Source organism: Carcharodon carcharias, chromosome 1, assembly GCF_017639515.1.
Source record: "Carcharodon carcharias isolate sCarCar2 chromosome 1, sCarCar2.pri, whole genome shotgun sequence".
NCBI lineage: Eukaryota > Metazoa > Chordata > Chondrichthyes > Lamniformes > Lamnidae > Carcharodon > Carcharodon carcharias.
In genome coordinates, this window is record NC_054467.1 from 31386799 (window position 1) to 31412623 (window position 25825).

The 25825-nt window shown below is 42.5% G+C and overlaps 1 protein-coding gene across 4 annotated transcripts in view; it reads right to left on the reverse strand.

The window, feature by feature from the left end:
- Positions 1-25825, reverse strand: part of LOC121284965 (alpha-1,3-mannosyl-glycoprotein 4-beta-N-acetylglucosaminyltransferase B-like) — a 277514-nt gene that overhangs the window by 84905 nt on the left and 166784 nt on the right. For all 4 annotated transcript variants that reach the window (XM_041200995.1, XM_041200975.1, XM_041200984.1 and 1 more), the window contains one exon: positions 10027-10102. In XM_041200995.1, coding sequence (XP_041056929.1) covers positions 10027-10102 — 76 coding nt within the window. The remainder of the gene's footprint in view (positions 1-10026; positions 10103-25825) is intronic.

Consider the following 25825-nt stretch of genomic DNA (forward strand, 5'->3'; position numbering starts at 1 on the left):
GGAGATACCGAGGTCACTTTGCCTATTTCCATGCTGGTAAAATTAGCATGTGATTTGACAAGTGAATTGCAAAGGATGACATTCACTAGATATTGTATGATGGCAAGACTGCCAATTTCAAAATGTCAAGCATGGAATATTAAAGTGAGTTATCAGCGATGAATTGCACGCCAGAGGTGTTGAAAGAGACCCACAGATCTATGATCACTTCCAGAGAAAGGATATTTTTGACTGGTTCTGCAGAGGTGATCTGTTCAAAATGTTCTGAGAGAAGGATGTCTGCCAAAATTTCAAATAGAAAAACTAAGAATTGGTAAGATTCTGGATGTTGTTTTGGCAACCTTCCTAGGAGAGCAGCTAGCTGTTGGCATAGTAATAGGTGGTTATTAGATAGATTTATCCCTGTTCTCTGCTTATTAGCTGGACATTCAGCTGATATTCATACAAGGTCTGTGCATGCTTATCTGGAAAACCAGCAAAAGCTGACTCACATTTTCAAGAAAGCTTATAACTCCATAAGTGAACTAGAAAGATATCAATGAGATGTGAAAACAAATGCGGTGGGTCAGGACGTCCCAAATAGAGTGCATGTGCCACATACAACCCTCAAGCCCTAGCAATCCAGGCCTCAAAGTCCAGGTAACTCAGCTGCATTTGCATTAATATTTCTTATTCATTAATTTATTCTATTTGAAATTTGTGGACTTGGATGTTTTAGAAAGTGCTGTTCCCTTGCCTCATTAGTGAATAAAACCCAAATTAGAATGGATCTGTACAGAGCGAAACACAATTAATATTTCAAGTCAAGACAGAAAATGCTGGAAATACTCAGCAGGTCAGGCAGCATATGACCCTTCAACACAGACGTTTCTCTCCACAGATCTTGCCTGACGTGCTGAGTATTTCCAGCATTTTCTGTTTTTATTTCAGATTTTCAGAATCCGCAATATTTTACTTTTGTATTAGAAATGAATTGCTTTCCAGCAAGTGCAGACCAGGGAAAAAGCTCCAACATAAACCTCTTTCCTTTGTTCTCTTTACCTGGCGCCTCCCTTTACCTTGGCCCTGCACTTGCTCTCATCTTCCAGTTCTGATGAAAGGTCACTGACATAAAACAGTGGCCCCAATATTAACTGGGGGCTGTGGGGAATAGGTGTTCCAATATTGTTTGGTAACCTGGAAGTCAATTCAGTGTAGCTGTCTGTTCTATTTTAATGCATGCAGCCCTTTATAGTTTTACTTCTGGGTTTGACATTGGTCACACAACAGCGGGCATGGACCCGCATGTCACAATCTCAACTAGTGTATTTAGAAGGCCAATCCAAAAATTGGATTGGAGTTGGAAGCAAGAGAGGAAAACTTTCAGAATGGATTTAGGACAGTCAAAGATTGCACCCTGCTTTAATGATGCCTCCTTTGATGCACTGCTAGTGGCTATGAGGAGCTGGAGACAGATAATCTTGGAGATACTGGCTAAATGTGGCCATGAAGGTCAGCAGTAGGATCATAGAGTCACATTCCTGGATTCAGAGCAGGAAGAGCATTAATGACCTAACCAGTTGTACATTCACCCAAATCCTGCTATGCACATCACTCCCACCTCCAACATTGCCGAGTCCATCACATTGTTCCCATCCATTTGCTGCCCTTTTTCTTCTAGGTGGTAGAGGTCCCGGGTTTGGAAGGTGCTATCGAAAGAGCTAGCTCACCAAGGCTCCTTTGACAACTCCTTTCAAAGCTGTGACCTCTGCCACCTAGAAGGACAAGGGCAGCAGATGCACGGGAACACCACTGTTTGCAAGTTCTCCTCCAAGCCACATACCATCCTGACTTGGAACTATATTGCCATTCCTTCACTGTCGCTGAGTTAAAATCCTGGAACTCCCTTCCTAACTGCACTGTGGTTGTTCCTACAACACATGGACTGCAGCGGTTTAAGAAGGCAGCTCACCACAACTTCTCAAGGACAATTAGGGATGGGAAAAAAAATGCTGTCTTAGCCAGCGACGCCTACATCCCATGAAAGAATAAAAGAAAACCATACTTCTCTCCCTATGCACTTTCTCATATTCCCATCTATTCATCCATCACTAACACTCAGCCTCATCTTGATGCAGTTTCCTTCCTCTCCCTGACAGTCACCTTTACCAAATGCACAATATTTATCAGGTAAATGTATGTTACTTATTGGTCAGCTCTTCCCTCCATGGCAGGAGTAGAGAATGCAAAACACTCAGTCTTCTTGAATTTATTTCGACAGTGCGTGAAAGAGGATCATCTTCATAATGATAAGTTGCAACATTCTTACTCTGCCAGTACTGATTCATATCTTTTCTATCTGTCAGGACTTCACATATGCAGCAGCACTCACTGGACCTCACGGGAAATGGATCCTCAGAGGAGTGGGTTTCTTCTGAAGGTGCACTACCACAGGACCAATTTTAACTATGCAACAGCTCAGATACTCATACTTTGGTGAGTCCAGTTACACAAATTCACCTGAGCAAGAGCAGCTGGTAGTGGCAGAGGCAGCAGTAGTGAGTTCATATCAGAGGGTGCAGCCCTTTCCAGGCTCTGCTCAGCTGGGCACAGATACTGTACCCTGGGAGCTGTCAACGGAAAGGAGAATCAGTGAGCAACAACATAGAGAATGTGAGATGTACTGACAGGCTACTAATCACACTGTTCATGACTACAGAATGAATGGAGGAGCCTCAAGCATGAGTGGGTTGATATTGCAGGACTTTGCAATAGTGTCTACTTACATAGATATGTGACCAATTCTGTGGATCATCAATCACAGAAATCAAATGAGTTCATGCAGGTCTTGTTCACAGCCAAGCAGATTCTAGATGTCTGCCACCTTAAGTAAGATGACAGAGACCTTAACCTTGGCCTTATAGCGTGTCAGTGATCTACGCCAAAGTGTTCTCCAGCAGAGCTCTAGCAGTAAAGTGTGGCTGGCTAATGAGATGAAACAGAAAGAAGGCATGGAACCAGTAACTCTACTCAAAACACTTCCACTTCTCACCCATTGCCCCTTCCCCCCACACAGTCAGGACCTGATATGCTGCATGTTCTCCCGAAGGCCGAGTCTGCCCCTGTACGGGTGCAGGTGGAGTACACTTTGACTGGGTCCACTAAGGTGCCAAAACACAGACGTCATCAGCCAAGGACACCTCAGCAATTAGAACTAGGTTCTGAGCAACCTGCCTGCCTCTATCTCTGCTGAAGTCACAGGGGTTCTATCATGTAGGCGTGATAGGGAAGGAAAGAATAAAATTTCATAGTTGACCAGATAAGTGTACATGGGTGAATGAGGGAATATTCTGATAGGAGTTTTCCATCCTTTAGAAAAATTACATAAATTGTATTACTTTGCTCCACTTTTCTGTCTTGCCTATTCTTGGTTGTTGGGTAGCAAGAGAGAGAAAGACTACCGGCATAATTTTTGGATGGCGAGGCTTCCCACTGCCACTGAGAAAGTCGGCAGGGATTGTATCCCAGCTCCTGACAGCTGCTCCACAGCCATTTAACACTCTGTGGAGTGTTAATTAGCTGGAGGCAGGACTTCTGCCCTATCTCTGATAGGTTGGCAGCTCTCTTGTCCCAGCAGCACCACTGGAAGTGGTGGCCAATGCTGGGACTACACCCAGTCGCAGAAAAGAAGAAAGGATCCAGTACAGGAGGTCTCTAGGCGGGTCAGGGCAGGAGGCCCAGGGGTTGGGGCTTCGGCAAGTGGGGTGGGGTGGGGGCCTGGTTCCAAAGGCCAGGGGGTAGAAAAGGGACCAAGTGCTGGGGGTGCCCCCTCCTTCCCACTCGAGACCCAAGCAGGCTAATATGCTGGGCCTCCGCCCCATCCCTGCAAACCAGCTCTCAGAGGACCGTAAAATTCTGCCCTTGCATTTATATAGCACTTTTTGTGACCACTGGATGTCTCAAAGCACTTTACAGCCAATGAAGTACTTTTGAAGTGTAGTCACTGTCATAGGAAATACAACAGCCAATATGCGCTCAGCAAATTCCCACAAACAGTCACAATGACCAGATAATCTGCTTTTTGTGTTGTTGATTGAGGGATAAATATTGGCCAGGACACCAGGGACTGCTCCCTTACACTTATTTGAAATAGTGCCATGAGATTTTTTACATCCACCCAAGCAGGCAGATGGGGCCTCAGTTTAATGCATCATCTGAAATATGGCACCTCTGACAGTGCAGCACCTCAGACATGCACTGGAGTGTGATATTTGTACTCAAGTCACCTTTTCAGTTGTTTGATGATGAATAGGAAGATATTAATTGATGGGGTCTATTGGGGGGATGTGCTGTGAGTGGTTAGATGTTTGCAGGACTGCTTTGTGTCTTTGGCATTGGATGGGGTAAGGGCGACAAGGGTTGCGCAGGGAAGAGTGGGCATTGAATGTGGTTCTTACACGGGCCCACTGGTGGCTACTAAATGAAGCAAACATTAACAAGAGTATCTTTGGCATCCTGAGCAGCAAAATAAGTGGCTGGTGCTACATTAACATCATCCTGGGGAGACAGTGGCATAATGGTAATGTCATTGGACCAGTAATCCAGATGCCCAGGCTAATACTCGAGGGACATGAGTTGAAATCCCACCACAGCAGCTGGCCCATCTCTGATAGGTCGGCAGCTCTCTTGTCCCAGCAGCATTTATTAAATTAATAAATAAGTCTGGAATTGAAAGCTAGTCTCAGTAATGGTGACCATGAAGCTATCATTGATTGTCATAAAAAGACAACTGGTTCATTAATGTCCTTTCGGGAAGGAAATCTGCCATATTTACCTGGTCTGTTCCTACAAGTGACTTCAGGCCCACAGCAATGTGGTTGACTCTTAACTGCCCTATGAAATGGCCCAGCAAGCCACTCAGTTCAAGGGCAATTAGGGATGGGCAACAAATGCTGATCTTGTCAGTGACACCCACATCCCTTGAAAGAATGAATTTTTAAAAAATCCTCTTTGTTCTCCTTGGATTCATCCATAGACAATGAGTGTTATGCACCTTGTCCAGTCCAGCTCCAGTCCTTGCTGCTGTGCAATGTTGTGAAGAGTGTAGCATACCATGAGCATCGTAGACACCCTGGCTGATTTCTACTGAAGGATGCTTCAATATCTGTCCAGGCACTTGAGGCACAACCTCAGCATGTCAATCACTTGCTCAATGATACATCTGATGATCATATTGCTTTCATTGTACAGCTCTTGGCCCTGAATTTTTAGGATGGCAGGGTCTTGTTTCCCACCATCAGAAGAGTCGGTGGGGAACACATTCCCATAACTTTGACTGCCTTGCAGCCAATTTACGCTCCAACGAGTGTTAATTGGCTGCAGACGGGACTCTTCCGTCCCTCACCTGGGAGGATGTCCTGCCTTAGAGAGCTGTTGGCCAATCTGACAGTGCCGCAGTGGACAGAACAGGAAGTTCAAGACGATGTTGGAGACAATGTCGGAGACTATGTCCGGGAACTGGAGGTCCAGGTTAGTTCAAGGGGTCTCAGGGAGGGGAGGGTGGGGAAGGCCCGGGAGCGCAAGAGGGGGACGATCGGGGTCTCACGGGAGAGGCTGGGGGGAGGGAGGTCCAGAGGCCACCAGACTTTAAGGGGGGAGGGGATGCCCGACTTCAGATGGGGACTTCTGATGGAGGCACCCACCCACTCCCCCCCTTTTCCGCCCTGGATGTAAATTTGATGTATTTTGGGCTTCCCTCATGGAGTTTCAATCTTCCTACTTGCCTTGGGCAAGGGCAGGCTTCCCGTCTGAGGTGTTTCCCGCCCCAGCATAAAAATCTGGAGAGAATTCTGCCCCTTCAATTTCACGCCCCCCTCACCTAAAAGGCCACTGGTGAGGGAGAGCTAAATTCAGGCCTTGGGTTTTATTGGGTTGGATTTCTCCTGGCTTTTATCAGTCAAGTTTCAGTTACCCCCTGTAGCTGCTTGCAAGCCTAACAAAGTCAGGGAGCCTGAAGTGCTGCAGGATGAAAGCATCATCATGCTGTACACCTATAGCGCAACGATGGAGGGGCCACGTCTTGCACTGCACAAATACTCTTGGTTGTTCTGAGAATGCCTGAATTGCCATGTGTGTGCAGTCAAAGATGCCCTGTACCTGTGCGGGGTACCAACCAGTGATGCAAGCCCTAACACATGCTTCTTCTGACTGGTCTAATCACAAGGAAAGTTCACATAATTGCCAGCCCTGTGAAACAACCCTTCAATCACATGCTTTATGTATTTGTGTGCTGCTGATTGGGAGATCCTGATACATCTCCAGCAGAGACCTGGAAGGATCTGCAGGCAAAAAAGTTAAAATGGGAATGGCCACTTTGACAATAACTGGTAATGTGTGGCCTCTGGGTTCAACAGGGAGCATATCTTCTAGAAGGCTGTAGAGGCCACCGCCTGATATGACAATTTGAGCCTCTGGAAGCACCGTTGTTGCAAAACATCAAGGAAGCTTAGCCCCTGCCTATAGAACCTATTTCAGAGGTGTGCTTCCTGCAAACTGCACCTCTCCATTGCTCCCCTTTGTAGGTCTGTCAACAGCAGACTGCTGCTGTTGGTCATATTGGTGCACATCCGAGATCCAACCAAACCTGATATATTATCTGAAAGATAAAATATAAACTCTTAGCAAAAGAACCGTGAACAAGCTATTTCTCACTCGTAGGTACGAAAGCAGCTGTGATCACAGAACTTATTGGAATACTTGCATGACTTTAATGAAACTTGTAATTGCTGTTGTGTTCTTGCCTTGGTTTCATTGGTGAGTTTTAGGAAGTCTGGAAAGCCTGTAAATATGCAGTTGAGTTTGAAACTGCGTTGCAACTTTACTTAATTAAGCAGTTATCATATTTAAATAATAATCCAGTTCTCCCAAGGGAATTATGTATAACCAGCCCAACATACCTGACTTGCCAAAGTCGATAAGTTGGAGCCAGTTTGGTATAACTCTTACAATTTTGACAACTGATTGTTGTGGAAAATGTAAAATATCGCAGTAATGCTGTGAAAGAGTTTTGTTGAGGCACGCTGTTGAGTAGCTTAGAAGGAACTTTGGTTTGTACTTCACCTGGCCCAGCTATGTTTTACATAGGAGATGAACATATTAACATTCCTCACCTGTTCATTAGATATGAAAAATAGATACACAAAGAAATGATTGTCAACAGATAAGGATAGATTTGCAACTTGTCACCTGGGAGTTGCTCATTATATAATAACCTGTTATAGAAACAATCTTATTTTTATGGAAGTAAATGCAAATTATTTCATGTGGTAGATATAAATGAAAATATGGAGTAGATTTTCAATCTGGTAACATAAAACTGGTTTTGTGAAATAAGCTACCCAACTGCTGAAATCTATTTCATAATTTTGTTTTGTACCTTTTTTCTTCCAGGGCACTTAGTAATCTGAAATAAATTGCCTTGAGAGAAAGAAAAGTACAAAAAAACTTATGAAATAGATTTCAACAATTGGATAGCTTATTCCGCAACACCAGGGCACTTAGGGTTATGAAATAAATTGCCCTGAAAACAACATATATATGATCATATAAATTAGGAGCAGAGGTAGGCCACTGAGCCCTTCGAGCCTGCTTTGCCATTCAATAGGCTGAATGCTCCCCCCGTTGGGAATGAAGTTGAAGGGCGGGCGCACACAGGCGTGCTTCCGATCGGCGCCCCGGATTGGGGGTGCACTGCCATTTTACATGGACAGGCCAATTGTGCATGACGTCCGCACAGAGGCACTATGTGCTTCCTGTATGACCTGTGGGGGGGGGTCCAATCCCAAAATTGAGAGTGTGATCTTTCACGCATGCACACGAAAGAGCGCATTCATCTCCCTGAGGCTAAATTCAGCCTCAGGGAGATCGGCTCTAAATGTAAAAAACCTAAAAATAGAAAAGTAAAATTTCCCTAACATGTCCCCTCATGTGACAATGTCACTTGAGTTGGGACATGTCCATAATTTTCACAAAAACTTTATTAAAATTTTTAAAAACCTACATGAAACCTCATGCCACCCGTGGATGAGGTTTCATGCTTTTTCTAATTCTCACCGGGTCTCCTGGCCTGCCCGCCAACCTTAAGGTTGGATTGGCAGGTCCTTTAATTACTTAATTGACTCTGTCAATGGCTTCAATTGGCCATTGACAGGTCGGCGGGCGCGCAGCTGATTTCGCTGCGCCCCCGCCTACCTGAAAATTTAAATGGAGTGCAGTGACATCAGGAGTTCCCCCCAGCGTCACCGCGTGTCATTTTACGCTTTAGCGAGCGAGCCCTGCCCCTGCTCGCCAACGTGTAAAATCCTGCCCAATAAGATCATGGTTGATCTGATTTCAACCTCACCTCCACATTCCTGCCTTTGCCTGATAACCTTTTACCCCCTTGCTTATCAAGAATCTATCTACCTCTGCCTTAAAAATATTCAAAGATTCTGTCTCCACTGCCTTTTGAGGAAGAGAATTCCAAAGATTCACGACCCTCTGAGAGAAAAAATTTCTCCTCATCTCTGTCTTAAATGGGCGAGCCCTTATTTTTAAACAGTCACCCCGAGAGCAAACATCCTTCTCACATCCACCCTGTCAAGTCCCCTCAGGATCTTATATGTTTCAATCACGTCACCTCTTACTCTTCTAAACACCAGTGGATACAAGCCTAGCCTGTCCTGCCTTTCCTCATAAGACAGCCTACCCATTCCAGGTATTAGTCTGGTAAACCCTCTCTGAACAGCTTCCAACGTATTTATATCCTTTCTTAAATAAGGAGACCAATACTATGCACAATAAGACCAATACTGTACACCGAAGATGATTGTGGTTGTTTTCTACATAATGGAAGGGGCTGGGAGCAGATGAAGGGATAACCATGTTGGAGTCACATGTAGACCAGACTGAATAGAGGTGGTAAGCTCCATTCCCTGAAAGATTTATTGAGCCAATCAGTCATTTTTCCTGCTGCTGGCACATAATATACCAGACTTATTGAATTCAATTTGCAACTGTGCAATTTGAGCTATTAAGCCGTGGGTTACTAGGCTAGTACCATGACCACAACACTACTGTACTGCCTCCTCAAATTGCATAAAATTACATATAATTTATAGCACAGACATAGTCTATTTGGTTCAATTTTTCTGTACTTGTGTTTATGCTTCACATTAACTTTATTTAATCTTATTTGCTTAGCCTTCTAAGCAATGATTACTTGGCGAGAAAACATCTGGCATGATGTTACAGTTCACTCACGAGTCTGAGCTGCTGTGCCAACATGCACTTTTCCATGCATGTTGTAGTCTGGAACTATGGACAGTGATGGTAGAGGCTCCAATTTTCTTTCCATCACATGGCTGACCAGGAATCTCTCCCACTCTTACCACCTACCATTGGTATGTGTTGGAAGAATTTGCAGGTTGACACCCCATCATGAACACACCTTCCTTGGTCATCAAATCCTGGATGCGATTCAAAGCCAGAACGTCTGGCTCAGAGGCAGGCACGCTACCCACTGTGCCACAAGACCTCTGGTGAGAACATACTTGAAGAAAAATTGACAATTCAGTCCTCTCTCAAAAATAAAGTGCAAAAAATTGATGATGCGTATTCAGCATATTCAGTTTGACTTTGCTGAAAGAACTTATGCCAACCTTTGTGAGAAGTTAGAATAAAGAAGCATGCAACCATTTTGTTGTATGATTTCTGTTCCCTGCACTCTCCCCTTGGGCTTTTTCAAACTGATTCCATTAGGAAACAAACTACACAATAGATTCAGATGAAGCTTCAAACTAATGATCTTCACTGCAGTTATTATAACCTGATATTTTCCAGTAGCTGCAGCTATTGCATTTGAAAGCTATTAAATCCTTGTGTCTAAGTCCCATGAGTTGACTTATTAGTGGAACATACAATACTAGATCTCTTGTCTTGGATTTGATTACTTTGGAGGGCTAGATTTATCTAGGAAAACTGTGTAACATAATGCTGCTGTTACCATACCTGTAAATAGAAAGCTCCTTTAGCTTGAGCATACATCATTAAAAAGCTGTAGTCCAAATTCTGCTTTGTTCTCCACCTGAAAGCAGAAATGGTCATATATAAATCATTGGAACTGTCAGCACATTAGGTTCGCAAATGATTTGAATTAGGGAAATGAAAATAGATTCAGCTAATTATATACCATCAACATTTTGGCTTAGCGGTAGACATTCATTTCTGGTTAATTGAAGTGTTATGTATGTACGTACTTAAACACCTTTTTACTTCTCAAGCATTGCCAAAATCAGGTGAATTTTTTTCATGCTGCTTGAGTGCCCATGGAGATCCTGCAAGATTTGGCTCAGTGTCTCAATCTTTATTTGAGAAAAGTTCCAAAATTCAATCAATTCAGTTTGATGACTTATTCCAGAAAATAATTTAACAAGGTACCATAGTGCTACAAATCAGTGACCCTGTTAGGGCACTTCTTGCAGTAGCATTGTGGAAGGGACATGAGCTAAGTTTGACCTGATATGCTTCAGGAGTTTCCACGGAGCTTTGTAAGGAATGGAGCCACTATCCACCACAAACAAGGCCAACAGCATAGGAGAGAATCTGGACAGAATTGGTGAGTAGTAGCTGAGGACTTCCCACATCCCCAGTCTGGCAACATATTGGTAGACTGGTACACAGAGTGAAACTAGACATAACAAACATCTGAATTGCAGAGGTGGGGCCCACAAAGGGGCTCAGGCCTTTACAAAGGAGGCTGATGGAACAGTTACTGGCACCCCCCCCACTTGAATTCATAACCTTTCCACATTGGCAGGCAACAAAATGCATCCCTTGTGCCACACGAGGGCATGGCATTAACTCTAGTAACATCAGCAGTAAAGACCACTGTTGGGAAGGTTCTGGCATTTATGTGGTTTTGAGCCACCACATATTGGACAAGCTTCTCATGGTCTACGTTATGTAGAATCCTAAAAACAGCAATCACCTCTCAACTTTCTCTTTTCTAGTGACAATATACCCAATTTACATTAATACTCTTCAAAATCCAATCTTTCTATCCCTGTTCTATATCATTTCAATAGCTGAAATATCTTTTTTGTACTTTGGCAATGAGAGCTGTACACAGTATTCTTAGTGTGGTCGCACCAATGATTTATAAAGTGTCAGGATTACCTCACTATTTCAGCTTGATATTAATCTTTTAATAAATCCCAATAACTGGTTTGTTTTACTCAATACCATTGAGCTTTGTTTCAATAGTTTCGATGTATTGTCAGTCAGGACCCTCAGATCTCTTCAATTTTCCATGCACACTATTTTATAGACTCATAGACATTTACAGCACAGAAGGAGGCCACTCGGCCTGTCGTGTCCGCACCGGTCAACAAAGGTCTGACTACACTAACCCATTTTCCAGTGCTTGGCAAATAGCCCTGGAGGCTATGGCAATGCTAGTGAATATCTAAATACTTCTTAAATGTTACGAGAATTTCTGACTCAACCACCCTTTCAGGCAGTGAATTCTAGACTCCCACTACCCTCTGGGTGAAAATATTTCTTCTTAACTCCCCTCTGAGCCCTCTACCTCTTACCTTAAATCTATGACCCCTGGTTATTGAGCCCTCTACTAATGGAAAAAGTGCCTTCCTATCCACCCTATCTATGCCCCTCATAATCTTATATGCCTCTATGAGGTCCCCTCTCAACCTTTTCTGTTCCAAGGAAAACAACCCCAGCCTATCCAATCTTTCATCATAGCTCAGACAATCCAGCCTAGGAACCATCCTGGTAAATCTCCTCTGCACCATCTCCAGTGCAGTCACATCCTTCCTGTAATATGGTGACCAGAACTGCACGCAGTACTCCAGTTGTGGCCTAATCAGCGTTTTATACTGTTCCAACATAACCTCCCTGCTCTTGTATTCTATACCTCGGCTAATAAAGGCAAGTATCCCATATGCCTTCTTAACCACCTTATCTAACTGCCCTGCTACCTTCATGGACCTGTGGATATGCACACCAAGGTCCCTCTAATCTTTAGTACTTTCCAGGGTCCTACCATTCATAGTGTAATCCCTTGCCTTGTTAGCCCTCCCCAAGTGCATTACCTCACACTTTTGAATTGCATTTGCCACTGCTTTGCCCATCTGACCAGTCCATTTAAGTAATAGTCCCTCCCTATATTGTTTTGTCTTCATGTGAAGTATTTTGCATTTCTCTACATTGGATTGAATCTGCTACCTGCCTGCCCAATCTCCAGCTATATTCACATCCTCCTGTAACTAATCCTGTTTAACTTTGGAGCCTACCAGTTTAATTAGCTTGGTATAATCTATAAATTTAGCTGTTGTGCTTGTGACTTCTAACTTTAGATCATGCATGAAGTTATTAAACAAAAGAAGTCCCAAAACTATGCAAGACCCCATTGATAACATTCTCCCAGATTGATGGCAGTCACTGTATCACTAACCTTTGGGTTTTTATTGGCAACCAATTATGTATCAATTTTAAATTATTTCAGCTGATTCCCGTTTTCTTTATTTTCAGTGTCAACCTCTCCAGAGGAAATATACTGAAATCCAAAATACACTAATTACCCCCAGGAACCTCCTTTATCACACTCTCAAAGAAAAATAGTACGTCAGGGGTGATGAAATGGTTTTAGGATCATTTACCTTTACAGATGCTCCCCATGGGAAGGAAAAAAAATGAATTTGAAAAGGATTTTAAAACATTTTACATCCACCAGGTTAAAACTGGATTCCTCCAGGATCAAACAGTCAATATAAACACAGGGTTGAAAATCTGCGACAGGTAGAGGGGTCATAATGTGCATGCTAGGGGAATCACACTCAACTGAAGGGCAAGCTGAGAATGAGGCTACAAAATCATAACTTCGATTCTCTGATTCACCCTCCTTTAAGAGCGTAGTCCCCACTGCGAGTACGTGTTTGTGGAACTTCCTACAGAGGAATTGACCTGGTGTCCTCTGGAGGCAGACCTACTTTGCTTGAATGCAGTTTTTATTTGGTTATCAAGGAGCAAATTAAAATTTGGCAGAAACATTTATACATTGTGAACGGTGAATAATGAGAGAAGAAGATAACTAATTAGATAGGAAAATGCTGCTCTATGGCTGCTGTCTACATCTGCACACAAATGAGTTGATCTTGCATGATAATATGAGGTCAATTGATTTACGCCATTTACTGGCAATCCTAATGGTAATGCTGGCAGGGGAGGGGAGCCAGAATATGAATGTCAGTATACAATGAAGGATTGCTTATTGCCTATAGAGCACTAACTTCATGGCAGAGGCAGGGGAACAACAATGGCAATGGAGTATTTACGCTTTTGGACACTAAAGTGCAGGAGACAAAGGGCAGAATTTTGCCCTCGGTGAGCAGGGGGTGGGGCTCGCTCGCTGACGCATAAAATGACATGCGGTGACGTCGGGTGGAATCCCCAACATCATCCCGCCCCATTTAAATTTTCAGGAAGGCGGGGGTGCAGCAAAATCAGCTGAGGGCCCGCCTATCTGTCAATGGCCAATTGAGGCCATTGACAGGATTATTTAAACAATTAAAGGACCTGCCCGTCCAACCTTAAGGTTGGTGGGCATGTCAGGAGCCCTGGTGGCAAATAGTGAAAACATGAAACCTCATCCACAGGCGGGATGAGGTTTCATGCAGGGTTTTTAAAATGTTAATAAAGTTATTCTGTAAATTATGAACATGTCCCATCTCATGACATTGTCACATGAGGGGGACATGTTAGGGAATTTTGTTTTCTATTTTTAATATTTTTCAAAGTGGAAGTGATCTCCCTGAGGCTGCACTTAGCCTCAGGGAGATGTATGCTCTTTCGTACGCATGTGCGAAAGAGCGCACTCTCGCTTTTAGAGAATCCCCCGGCCCACACAGGAAGCTCATAGCGCTTCCTGTTGGACGTCACGCTGGGCGGGAATTAATTGGCCCGCCCACGTAAAATGGTGGCACGGCCCGCTTCGCTGGTGGGGATCAGCTCTCCGCCTGCTGGAGATTGGGTCGGGCCCGCCCACCCAACATGCTGAAAATTCTGCCCAAGGTAAAATGGAGGTGTGAAGTGCCCTTCATGCTGTCCCATTACAATGGCATATGCTAAGTCAATTGAACACTTCATAGATCTCAGGCCTCCATGCCTACCATTGCATTTCTGGTCCCGGAGATTGAATTAAATAAAAAAAACAAAAACTGTGGACACTGACGCAAACCCAGCAGTCATGACGGATGTAGAAAAGAAATATATTACAGTGCGTAAAAAACTAGTCAAGGGTGAATTTTGGAACTTCTACATGGAATAGGAGTGAATAAATCAACTTCTCTTGACATCCAGATTACCAATTTAATAACTGTCCTACCTTCCTGTTGAATTCTGCAGCCTTTGTGGAGAATAAATAATGAAGTAAGATATTGCTCATTGTCTATAATTACAGTTTCATCATAACTAAAGAAGCAGAGCTCAAACACAGGAGCTTCCATTAACATGTAATTTATAGAATCCTCCTGCCTGGGAGAGAGATTCATAATCCATTCTGTCTGCAGAGCCAATTGCAATAAGAACCAAGTCATTTTTAATTATTAATCATTTATATTTAATAGATAATTTCAGAAATTACTTAAGTCACATTTTGGAAAGCAAATTCCCAAAAGACTAAAAAGAGGTCTCACACATCAGGGCATACCCCTGAGAGGTCATTCCTCCACAGGTCAATAGGCAATCGACTTAGCTGCTTAGGCAAGCATTTTATCTGTAGTTTGTGCATCAATTGAAAAAGAGTGTGAAATTAATTGTCCAACTTTAAAACAAATGCTGTATTTAATTTAATTTTTTTGAATCATATACTTGTGAAAGCACCATAGCAGGATTGGAATGCCTTATTCATCCTTAAGGAACATTATTGGAACTCCTGATCTTATGATCCAACATCAGCAGAGAATTAGTAAAGAGCCTGGAAAAATGGCTGTTTTGATCTCTTTGTGCCATTTCTCTGAGAGTTATGTACCAGGAGAATCCCTGAGGAATTTCCAGGCGCCTGTGTTAGCATCAAGCAGGTCCAGCTCAGGTGGAACATGGGCAAGATGCACACTAAAGCTTCCCGCATTCTGCATCTGGGGATGCAAGAGAAGGGAAACATTTCTGCTGGATTGTTGACAGGAAACTGCTATTGTCCAATGTTGATAGTAATGGGCATAGATTGATATATCTAAATCTAGTCCTTATTTATGCTGGAAAGCTGTTTTGTCACCAGCAAGCAGAGCTTGTGAAGACATCTACCTGTAAAGACAAGATGGTTCTGGTTTACTTTAAGTTCTGTCTCAAATCCATGCAGCTGGGGGCAAAACTTCCAAATGTTTTGGCTGAGAATTCTAGAAAATTTTCTCGTAAGAAGGGTGATTGTGGGCCTAGATTATGCTCCTGTTCAATAAACCTAGTTTGGAGGTGGTCCTTGAAAGCAGGTGATAAACCATTAGTGTTTATCTTGGTATTGAACAGAAAATGGTAAAGCAAAAGGAGATCATGTAGATCTACTGACAAAATGGACAATGCTGACATGCTGACACTTTTCACTTCATGGTACTTCCCAATGAGCATTGGCCCAACATTAGGATACCAGCCTAACGTGACAGTATAACAACTAAATTGTTAACTCCAAGGAATCTAATATCCACTGATCAAAATATTTGTGCTTATCTAATTCTGGTCTCTTGAGCACCCCCAATTTTAATTGCTCCATCATTGATGGCAGTGCCCTCAGCTGCCTAATCTCTGGAATACCCTCCCTAAGCCTCTCCCCCTTTATACCTCTCTTTCTTCCTTTGAGATGCTCCTTAAAATCTACTTCTTAAACCAAGCCAGGGCCATCTGCAGTAATATCTGCCTTATGTCATTTGGTGTAAAATATTGCTTTATTACACTCCTGTGAAGTGCCTTGGGACATTTTATTACATTAAAGGCACTAAATAAATATAACTTGTTGTTGACATGGCCTTTTTAAAAAAGAAAATTCAGCTCACTAATTGAAATGCTGTAAAATCTTCTAACTTTGTATTCATAAAGTTGCTGAGATGTTGGTGTAGCTTTACTGCAGTAATATTAAGATAATATTAAATCATGAAGAAAAACTTGCATTTATATATGACCTCAGGATGTTCCAAAACACCTTATACCTAATCAAGTATTTTGGAAGTGTACTCATCATTGTAATGTATGAAACAAGGCAGCATATTTGCACACAGCAGTGCCAAATATCGGGATTTGGTCCCTTCTAGATAATAGATGATGAAGAAAAATATTTCAGTGGACAATTGCTGGTAGAACTCCAGAGTATCCAGAAGAACTGGGGGGGGGGGGGGGGGGGGAGGGGAGGAGGAGGAGGAGGAGGAGGAGGAGGAGGGGGGAGATCTGATAGCAATAAGGTGATGTGGAACCCAAACTGCATAGGAACTGGGGGCATATCCTGTTCGAATCTGACAGATGAGGTATATGAAGTCAAGCTGATTTGCAATATTTGCAGTTGGTATTCTTGATCCTAAGAATACAGTGGAAACACATCCAGCATAGGCTGAAAGTGATCTTTTGTTGTTTGTGAATTTAAGGTATTGTCGAGTTGCCCTATGCTGATTGGGTGCTGGTGAGATCCTTCTTCAAATGTAAAGACTGGACTTGCAAGATCTCACCAGCAGCAATGTCATAATGATAAGGATAATCTTATGGTGATGTTCTTTGAAGGACAATCATTAGCCAAGAAATAGGGGAGAAGTCTCCTGGTCTTCAATGAAATAGTGCTATTGGAAGTTTTACATCCATCTGAGAGGGCAGATGGATCCCCTGTTTGATAGTCTGATAGTTTAGCACCTCCTCGGGACTGCACAGTAGTGCCAACCTAGTTTGATGTTTAAATATTGAACAAACTTTCCTCTACATTTCCTGAGTCCCACGATTATTATGACTGGAATGAGAAGAGTGCACAGTTAACCTAGCCCCACTACTCCACAGGTCAGAACATTAGGTTAAGTGTTCAATTCACTCATGAAAATGGCCAATAGTTTACTTTCACTACTGTTATGCAGAATAAAAGAAACTTTAACCAAGCTTCTTTCAAGAAACTTTGAATGATTGATTTATTATAAAACAGAACTTCTTTTTCTTTAAACAAGTTGCAAGAACTGGTTAACACACAACTGTACCCTTTTAAAAATACCCCAGCATACACACACACACACACACACACACACACACACACACATACATACATACACACACACTCTAACAAACAAAAGTCAAACAGATAGGGTCTCTGCAGAGATGGGCTTTGGAGGATAGGCTTTATGAATTAAAGGATAAAGCTCCCAGGATTCAATGCTGTCAATCTGGTGCTCCCTTGTGTGAAGATGGGCTGCTGGTCCCAATAGATGTCTGGAGGGTCTCACAATGGAGCTTTGGCATGGAGGAGAATATAGAGCTGGATCAATTCTTCTTGTCTCAGCTTTGCAGGTTTCCAAATGCAGATAAGTTATACTCAGATGAGGATTCTCTGGCTGCAGGTTGATAACCACACAATGGAATTTCAGGTATGGCAGACAGAGCCAGTTAGGGCAGCCTTTCTTCTCGGCTTATTCCTCAAAAGACTGAGTTCAAAACCAACAGGTTCAAAAGTTAAAGTTTGTCTCTGTCATGTAACTTCCAGTAAATCACTAGCCTTTGCCTTCATCAGTTTTTCCCCCATCAATTAAAGCAATTGTAGTTCAAAACAAACAAACAGCTCTTCCCCCTCAAGTACCATACTGGTCAGGTGATTTCTCAGAAAAGACATGCTTAATTCCAAAGTGAACTCATGACCTTTTTAAAAAAAACTCCAGGTCAGGATCCAAGTGTCCAGATAATCTAATGTCTGCATATTTTAAAAAGAAAAATATAGTTTTGAAAGATATGATTCTAACATGTCTCCACCCTAAAGAAATGAAATGTCATTTCCAAATGCATTTCACTACAAAGTATACAGAAAGAGATATATACAACATATAAAACAAAATTCATCCTGCACTCACCCAGCCATTCATTCCTTATTCAGAGTCTGTATGGTTTTCTCTGACTTTCTTGCTTTACAGCTAATTCTACAAAAATTACATTCTTGATAATGTACCAGCAATTATATTATCCTTTCCAGCAATATAAACAATCTTTAAGTTCCAAGGCTATAGTAGCAAGCTCCATTGGAACAGTCTGTCATTCTTAGTCTTAAATTTTTCCACCAAGGCCAAGGGATTATGGTCAGTTTATAGCCATGAGGGACATATATCACAAAATATTTAAGAGCCAGTAACAATCCCAGGGTTTCCTTTTCTACTGTAGAGTATGTCTTTTGATGCTGATTTAATTTTTAAGAGAAGTACCCCATTGGCTTCTCTATGCCTGACTGATCTTCTTGCAATAAGGCCGCACCCAGCCCCAAGTCACTAGCATCGATTGCCACTTTGAAGGGTTTAGCAAAATTAAGGGCAGCTAACACTGGTTCATTAGTTAGGATCACCTTCAGCTTCTCAAAAGCTGCCTTGACCATACCACCTTTGCTTTCTTTTCAATAAACCTGTTAGTGGAGCAGCTATTGTGCTGAGGTTGGCACAAATTTACGATAGAAGCTTCACATCCCTAAAAATCTCATGATTTCCCATTTAGTTTTAGGGACATGGAATTTTATCAAAGCCTGCACCTTTGCTGTTTTTGGAAACACTTGTCCTTGCCCTACGATATGCCCTAGTTAAGTTACTCGTGCTTTTGCAAACTCACTCTTGGCCAGGTTTATTACTAGATCTGCCAACTTTAATTGTCTAAATAAGGCTTTCAAATGTTTTAAGTGATCTTTCTAAGTGCTCCTATAAACCATTACATCATCCAAGTAAACCATAGTTAGAAACACTAGTTATGACTTGATTCATTAGTCTTTGGAAAGTGGTTGGAACATTTTTTAGCCCAAGTGGCATTACGCGGCATTGGTATAGCCAATTATCTCCTTAGCTCGCAATGTTAAAGGTATTTGCCAGTATCCTTTCAACAAATCTATCTTAGTAAGAAACGTGGCACTGCCAATCCTGTCAATACAATCTTCTAAATGAGGGATTGGGTAGGAAGCTGCTTTTGTTACTGCATTGACCTTTCTGTAGTCTATACAGAATCTGGTTGTACCACCTGGCTTAGGCACTAAGACAACGGGGAAACTGCAGCTGCTTTGGCTGGGTTCAATGAGATGATTTTCCAACATATACTGGATCTCTGCTTTCACTTGGGCCTATTTTCCTGTCCCTAAGCAATAACGATGCTGTTTTATAGGAGGGAATTCTCCTGCATCCACATCATGTATGACTAAAGTTGTACATCCTGGCTTGTCCCTACTGTTTCTTTTAAATTCTGTAAGTAACCTCACTAGATCCTCTCATTGTCCTGCCTCTGAGTATGAAAATATGTGTCTAACTGTGCTAATATTTCAGTGTTAGCTAACTGGATATTAGGAAGTTCAATTTGTGAACTGTATAAATCTCCTTCTGGCTCACTTTCACTGTCTGTTTCGTCCTCAACTGTGCTTACTACCTGACATACCTGCTCCTTCTTATCCTCCTCCCTTATCTTGTTAGTTGCAAACATTATACCATCCATTTGAAAATCCTCCCTACAATGGTATTGTTTCAACAGAGTGATATGACACAGCCGATTCTTTTTCCTACTATCTGGGGTGTCTAACAAATAATTTACTTTACCAATCTGTCATGAAACTATCATATTTTTCATAATATTATTGTAGGCTTATGGATGTGAGTGTGAATTGTTCTGTCTATGTGACTGTTTTAATTAGACTAGAGACGTTTAAACTACGAGGTCTGAAACATCAAAAGAGTTAGGTGTAAAACAGACTTTTGAAATGGAGATGGATAAGCCAGAATGAGAGTTCCACAGATAGGGTATGAATGAAATTTGCATTTTTAGATAAGTGGCAGTGTTGTTTGATTTTCAAATGGATGGTATAATGTTTGCAACCATCAAGATAAGTGAGGCAAAGCAATACGTTTATTTTTCCCAGAAGTGCTGACCACAATAATGACATGAAAGATTTTTATATTATGGGAAAAGTAAATTTCCAAAGACATGTAGAACAATGGGATTTTACACATTAAAGAGAGAGAAATATATATAAAAAAGTATGGAAGGCTTTGTGGGGGTGGCCATGTAAGATCTAAAAGATACACTGTGCGAAACAGACTTGCTGGGGGAAAAAAAGCCTCTAGCCACCCTGAAAAAGAAGTGCTGCTCCAGTAACTAAAGTTGTGCTAAAAAAGCCTTTGGAATTCCAATGTTGAGTGGGTGCTGTGGTAACCTTGCTGGATTGCCTTTTTAAAATCTCTAAAGTTGTTAGTGGACTCATTACTTCAGAATTCAGCGCACAAATCTCCTTGTAATAAATACAAATTACAAAACTGTTGTGATAGTATGGCCAAGTTTCCCATGTGGATTTGGCACATGCAACCTGCTACATCATAACAAATTTGGGGGCTCTTTGCAGGATTGTAAAAACTCCTTGATTGGCTTCGACTTGGTGAATCTTAAGGCTATGAATACAAAAAGAACATTGAACTCAGGAGTTGGTGTGAGGGATTTTAAAGCGGTGAGACTGCAAATATGGCTTTCTCCATAGCTAAGACTTTTCTGGCAGCAGACGGTATAACTGACTGGTTTACAAAAAGTAACTAATGTTAAGTTAACAGAATTGGCAGATAAGTTGCAGTTAGGTTTAACCGTAAGTGCAAGGAAAGCAGACATAATTGAAGTATTGGAAAACATTTAAAATTGGAAGGGATACCTGAAACTAGCAAGTCACAGCTGGAGGTAGTGAGACTTCAGTTACAAATGAAGAAGGTTGAACATGAACAAACAATGCAAATGAAAAAAAAGCTTGAGTTGAAGGCTAAAGAAAAGGAACAAGAAAAAGAGAGAGTACTTCAAAGGGAAGCAAAAATGAGAAAACTTGATATTCAAAGGGAGAAATTAGCAATGGAGGAAGGAGAAAAGGAAAGGGAGAAGGAATACTGGCTTGAAAAGCTGGATGTTAAAAAAGAGATCTCAGATGGGGAAGAAGGTTCTGATGTAGAAACAACTACTTTCAATTTAAAATCCAGTGGGGAGATGTTTAAATTTGTGCAGGCTCTTCCAAAGTTTAGCAGCGTTCTTTATTTCATTTGAGAAGATAGCTAAGCAATTGAAATGGCCACAACAAATCTGGACATGCTTTTACTGTCTAGATTGTTAGGTAGAGCTCATAAGGTATATGCATCACCGTCAGAAGAGATATCGGTGGATTATGAGGCAGGATAAAGGCTATTTTGAGTGCATATGATATGGTTCCTGAGGTGCATAGGCAGAAATTTAGGAATATAAGGAAACAGTCTGGTCAGACTTATATTGAGTTTGAGAGATTAAAGCAAATAAATTTTGACCAGTGGATATGAACATTAAAGGCAGAGACAACATATGCAGCTATTAGAGAAGTAATTCTTTTAGAAGAATTTAAAGATTCAATTCCTTCGATAGTGAGAATTCATGTTGGAGAACAGAAGGCAAGCAGCAGAGATAGCTGATGAGTATGAGTTAGTTTATAAATCTAAACCTTTCATCACCCTTTTAAATCTGAGAAGGATAGGAAGTGGGAAGGTGAAAGGAAGGTAGTTAGTCAAGAAAGAGAAGGAGCAGTTGGAAATTTTCAGGAAGTTTCTCTTCAGACCAAAAAGGAAGGTGCTGAGGGTAGAAGTGACTCTCAAAAAATGAGGTATTTTCATTGTAATAAGGTGGGACATACAAAGTCAATGTGTTGGAGGCTACAGGGAAAACCCATTGCAGTAATTGGAATGCGGAAAAGTTCTGGAAGTAAGAGTACTGTGTGTTCTGAGACCCAGAATTAGGAAAAGCCAGTGGTTTGTGTACAGGTGAAACAGGAAAAATCAGTGAGAGGTAAAGAAGTGGGAATGTGTACACAATTTACCCAAGGGAGTGCTGAAGGGCAGGTTACAGAAATGTTTAAAGATTTTGTATGTGAAGGGAAACAAATAGCACTTTCTCATAACATTAAGGATTGACTAGCCCCTGTGTCTATTAAAATTTTAATATATTTGCCTGCTTCACTCTGTGCACATGGAAAGACTTTCCCTTCACATGGAGATGCTAAACCTATTCCATTGTGGAAGATAAATTTAAAAAATAAGTTGAAAACAGGTGAGGTGATTGTTGGATAGTGGATTTGGTCCACCTGGCACATATCACCTGCCACATCATAACACACCCTCTTAATTACCTTGTATGGACCACTGAACCATGCTTTCAGAGGTTCCCCTGTAAAGGCAATAACACTAACACTTCATCCCCTGGTTGTAGTATTCAGGCCATAGCTTGCTTAACTGCCCATTCTTTCAACTTTGTTTGATAAACTTTAAGATGTTGCAGGCTCCCGTGAGCCATTCCTGGAATACAGACACATAATCTAACATAGAAGATTCGTCCTTCTGTCCTTAGAACTTTTCTTTGATTAATTTCAGAGGATCTCTTACCTCATGTCTATAAATTAATTCAAAAGGGCTAAAACTGGTAGATTCATTTAGTGAATCTCGGGTAGCAAATAACAAAAAATCCAGTCCTTTGCCCCAGTCATGGGGATGTTTATGAGAATATGCTTTAATCATTGTTTTGAGAGCATGATGGTATCTCTCTAAAGCTCCCTGTGTCTGTGGATGATATGCTGTTGACTTTAACATTTTATACCCAAACTACTCATTACGTTTTGAAACAGCTTAGACATGAAATTGGAACCTTGATTTGACTGGATCCCTATTGGTAATCCGTATTAAGTAAAAAATTGGGTTAACTTCTCTATCATTACTTTAGCTGTATTTGTTCTTAAAGGGATGGCCTTTGGAAATTGAATTGTCATATCCATAATAGTAAGGATATACTAGTGTCCTGCTTTTGCATTTGGTAATGGTCCCACGCAGCCTACTAACACCTTATTAAATTGCTCCTTAGAAACTGGTATGGGAATTAAGGGTGCTGGTTTGATTGCATGTTGTGGTTTTCCTACCATCTGGCACATCTGGCACGTTTTAAAAAACTGCACCACGTCCTTGTGAAGAGCTGGCCAGTAAAACTGTTGGTTTATCCACACTTCAGTCTTCTGTATCCCTACATATCCTGCCATAGGAATTTCGTATGCTATCCATAATATTTCTTTATGATATTTGGGCAGTACCACTACCTGATAAACATCTGTCCACTCTTCATCTGCAGGTCTGTGAGGAGGTCGCCACTTCCTCATTAGAATTCCAATTTTAACATAATAACATTCTGGAACTTCCTCAGCTTCAGCTTCAGTTTGGGCTGATTCTACTAGCTTACTTAACTCTGGATCAGCTTGTTGAGTCTCGATGAGACCATATTTATTATGCACCTCCTTCGGATTATCTAAGTCTTTAAAGAGAATTTCAGCTAACCAAATATCTGTCTGTGGTATCACCTTGACTTCCAATGATGGATTTTACTTAGCCATTACCCGGGTCATCACACATGAAGGAAAAATTCCCGGAATCTTTTCCTGTAACTGCTCCATCTCTTTAACCTCACTTAAGCTTTCTGTAATTATCGGAGAAGCTACTATCTTTGCTCCGGCTAAATCACTTCCCAGGAGTAAGTCAACTCCTTCTATGGTTGAGTTGTGAACAATCCTTACCATCACTGTCCCAGGCATTAGCCAGGATTTTCTGTGCCCACTGGTGTTGGGTGTATTCGGTGGTTTGAACAGACAATATAGCGAGAAGGCTAAAAGTCGGTTTCACAACGTCGTGAAACCAGTTTGCAATTGCTCAGCCCATCAATGGCGGGCTGTGTTCCTTGCCATCAGACATCGGGAACCTCATTGTAATACATCAGCATATCATTATAAGGCCAACCTGCCGGACTCATCTCCCACCCCCTGCTGGATTGTCCACCAACGTTGGCGAGAAAACATGACAACGTGTTTCACAATAGCACATATAAGGCGTGCACTTGGCAGGCTGCACATCACTCGGGACTTCAAGGTTTGTTTGCCTACCTTGCTTTGGTCAGCACTCGTAGTCATCAGCAGCAGGCTTCACAGACAGCACCATATCACTTTTAGGGGGCCTTAAGGGCAGGTTTCTACCTACCGATCAGCCATATGTGGGTGGCTTTTCAATGGCTGCAGGGCTAGGGCTTGCTTGGGAAGGGAGAGAAGTGGCCTCAGGCAAGGGAAGAGGCTGCAGGATGAGGGCTGTACTGTAGAAGGAGGATATCCTTTAATGACTTTTCATGACTTTAATCTACACATAGATTGGGCAAACCAAACTAGCAATAATACTGTGGAGGAGGATTTCCTAGACTGTGTACGTGATGGTTTTTTAGACCAATGCATTGAGGAACTAACTAGAGAGCAGGCTATCCTAGAATGAGTATTGTGCAATGAAAAAGGATTAACAATCTTGTTGTGTGGGGTCACTTAGGAAGAGTGACCATAAAATGATAGAATTGTTCATTAAGATGGAGAGTGAAGTTGAATCTGAAACTAGGGGGAGAATTTTCTCCCATCGGGCGGGCCATTCGGGAACAGGTGTGGGCAGGTGCAGAACCAATTGCCGCTCGCGATCAGCTCCACGCCGCCATTTTATGTGGGCGGGCCAATTAAGGCCCACCCAGCGTAAAGCACGGCTCCTGAGGATAGCGGGAGTGGGCGGGAGGCGGCAGGAGTGGAAAGACTGCCAGATCCAATGGCAACCCGGTGGCTTGTTCAAATAGAACGCAGACAACCTTGCAAAGGCTGATCATCATGGCCAACAGAAGAGCTCCCCAGAGCACTGCTGGAGGGCAGGCCAGGCAGCAGGGCAGGTCAGCGGGGCAGTGTGCCCCTCGGTTTTCTGATGAGTACCTGGAGGAGGTGGCAGCACGGCACGAGGTCCTCGTTCTGAGGGATGGGAGGAGGAGGCCCCCCCACCAGGCCAAACGTGCCTGGGAGGAGGTGGCAGACATAGTCAGCTCCCATGACATGGTGCAATGCACGTGGGTCCAGTGCTGCAAGCGACTCAACGACCTCTTGCGCTTGGGAAAGGTGAGTACCATGTTGGCAGAGGTCACGTAACACAGCACGTAGGCTTTCCCCCCAGCGCCCTCCCTCAACTCTGAGTGCAGTTACAGCATTGAATCATTCACGGCATATTTCCCTCGCTAGGTGGGCCAGCAGATATTGCCCATGCCTAGTTTACCCTGAGTGGGTAGTTCTGAAATGGGTTCTGCACCCGCAGCATGTGTTAGACTGACACAGAGTACTGTTTTGGGGGCAACCTTAAGGATCTGCGACTAGGCACAGTGCTGAAGCTGCGAAACATGTCAAAGTCAGGGTGCTGACATGCTGGGAGGGGAGCTTTCAGGTGGCAGGGCACCGATCCATCTGCTGCCCTTGGTGTTCCATGTGCTTGTGCATCCTTGCTTTGCATGTGGTCCCAAATATGATGGAGGCAGCATGTGGGCAAGTCGGGGGTCAACCCTGGCTTCTTGGTGTAGTGTGCGGCAGCTGCGGGGTAACGAAGAACTAGAGCCCTGCAATGTCCCACTCTGGTTAGGGTAGCAGGGATGTGATGGCAATCCAGGTACAGGGTGGACTAATCAATGCTCTTCTCTCCTTTTCAGGAGAAGACCGCACACAATGCTGCCGAGTGGATGC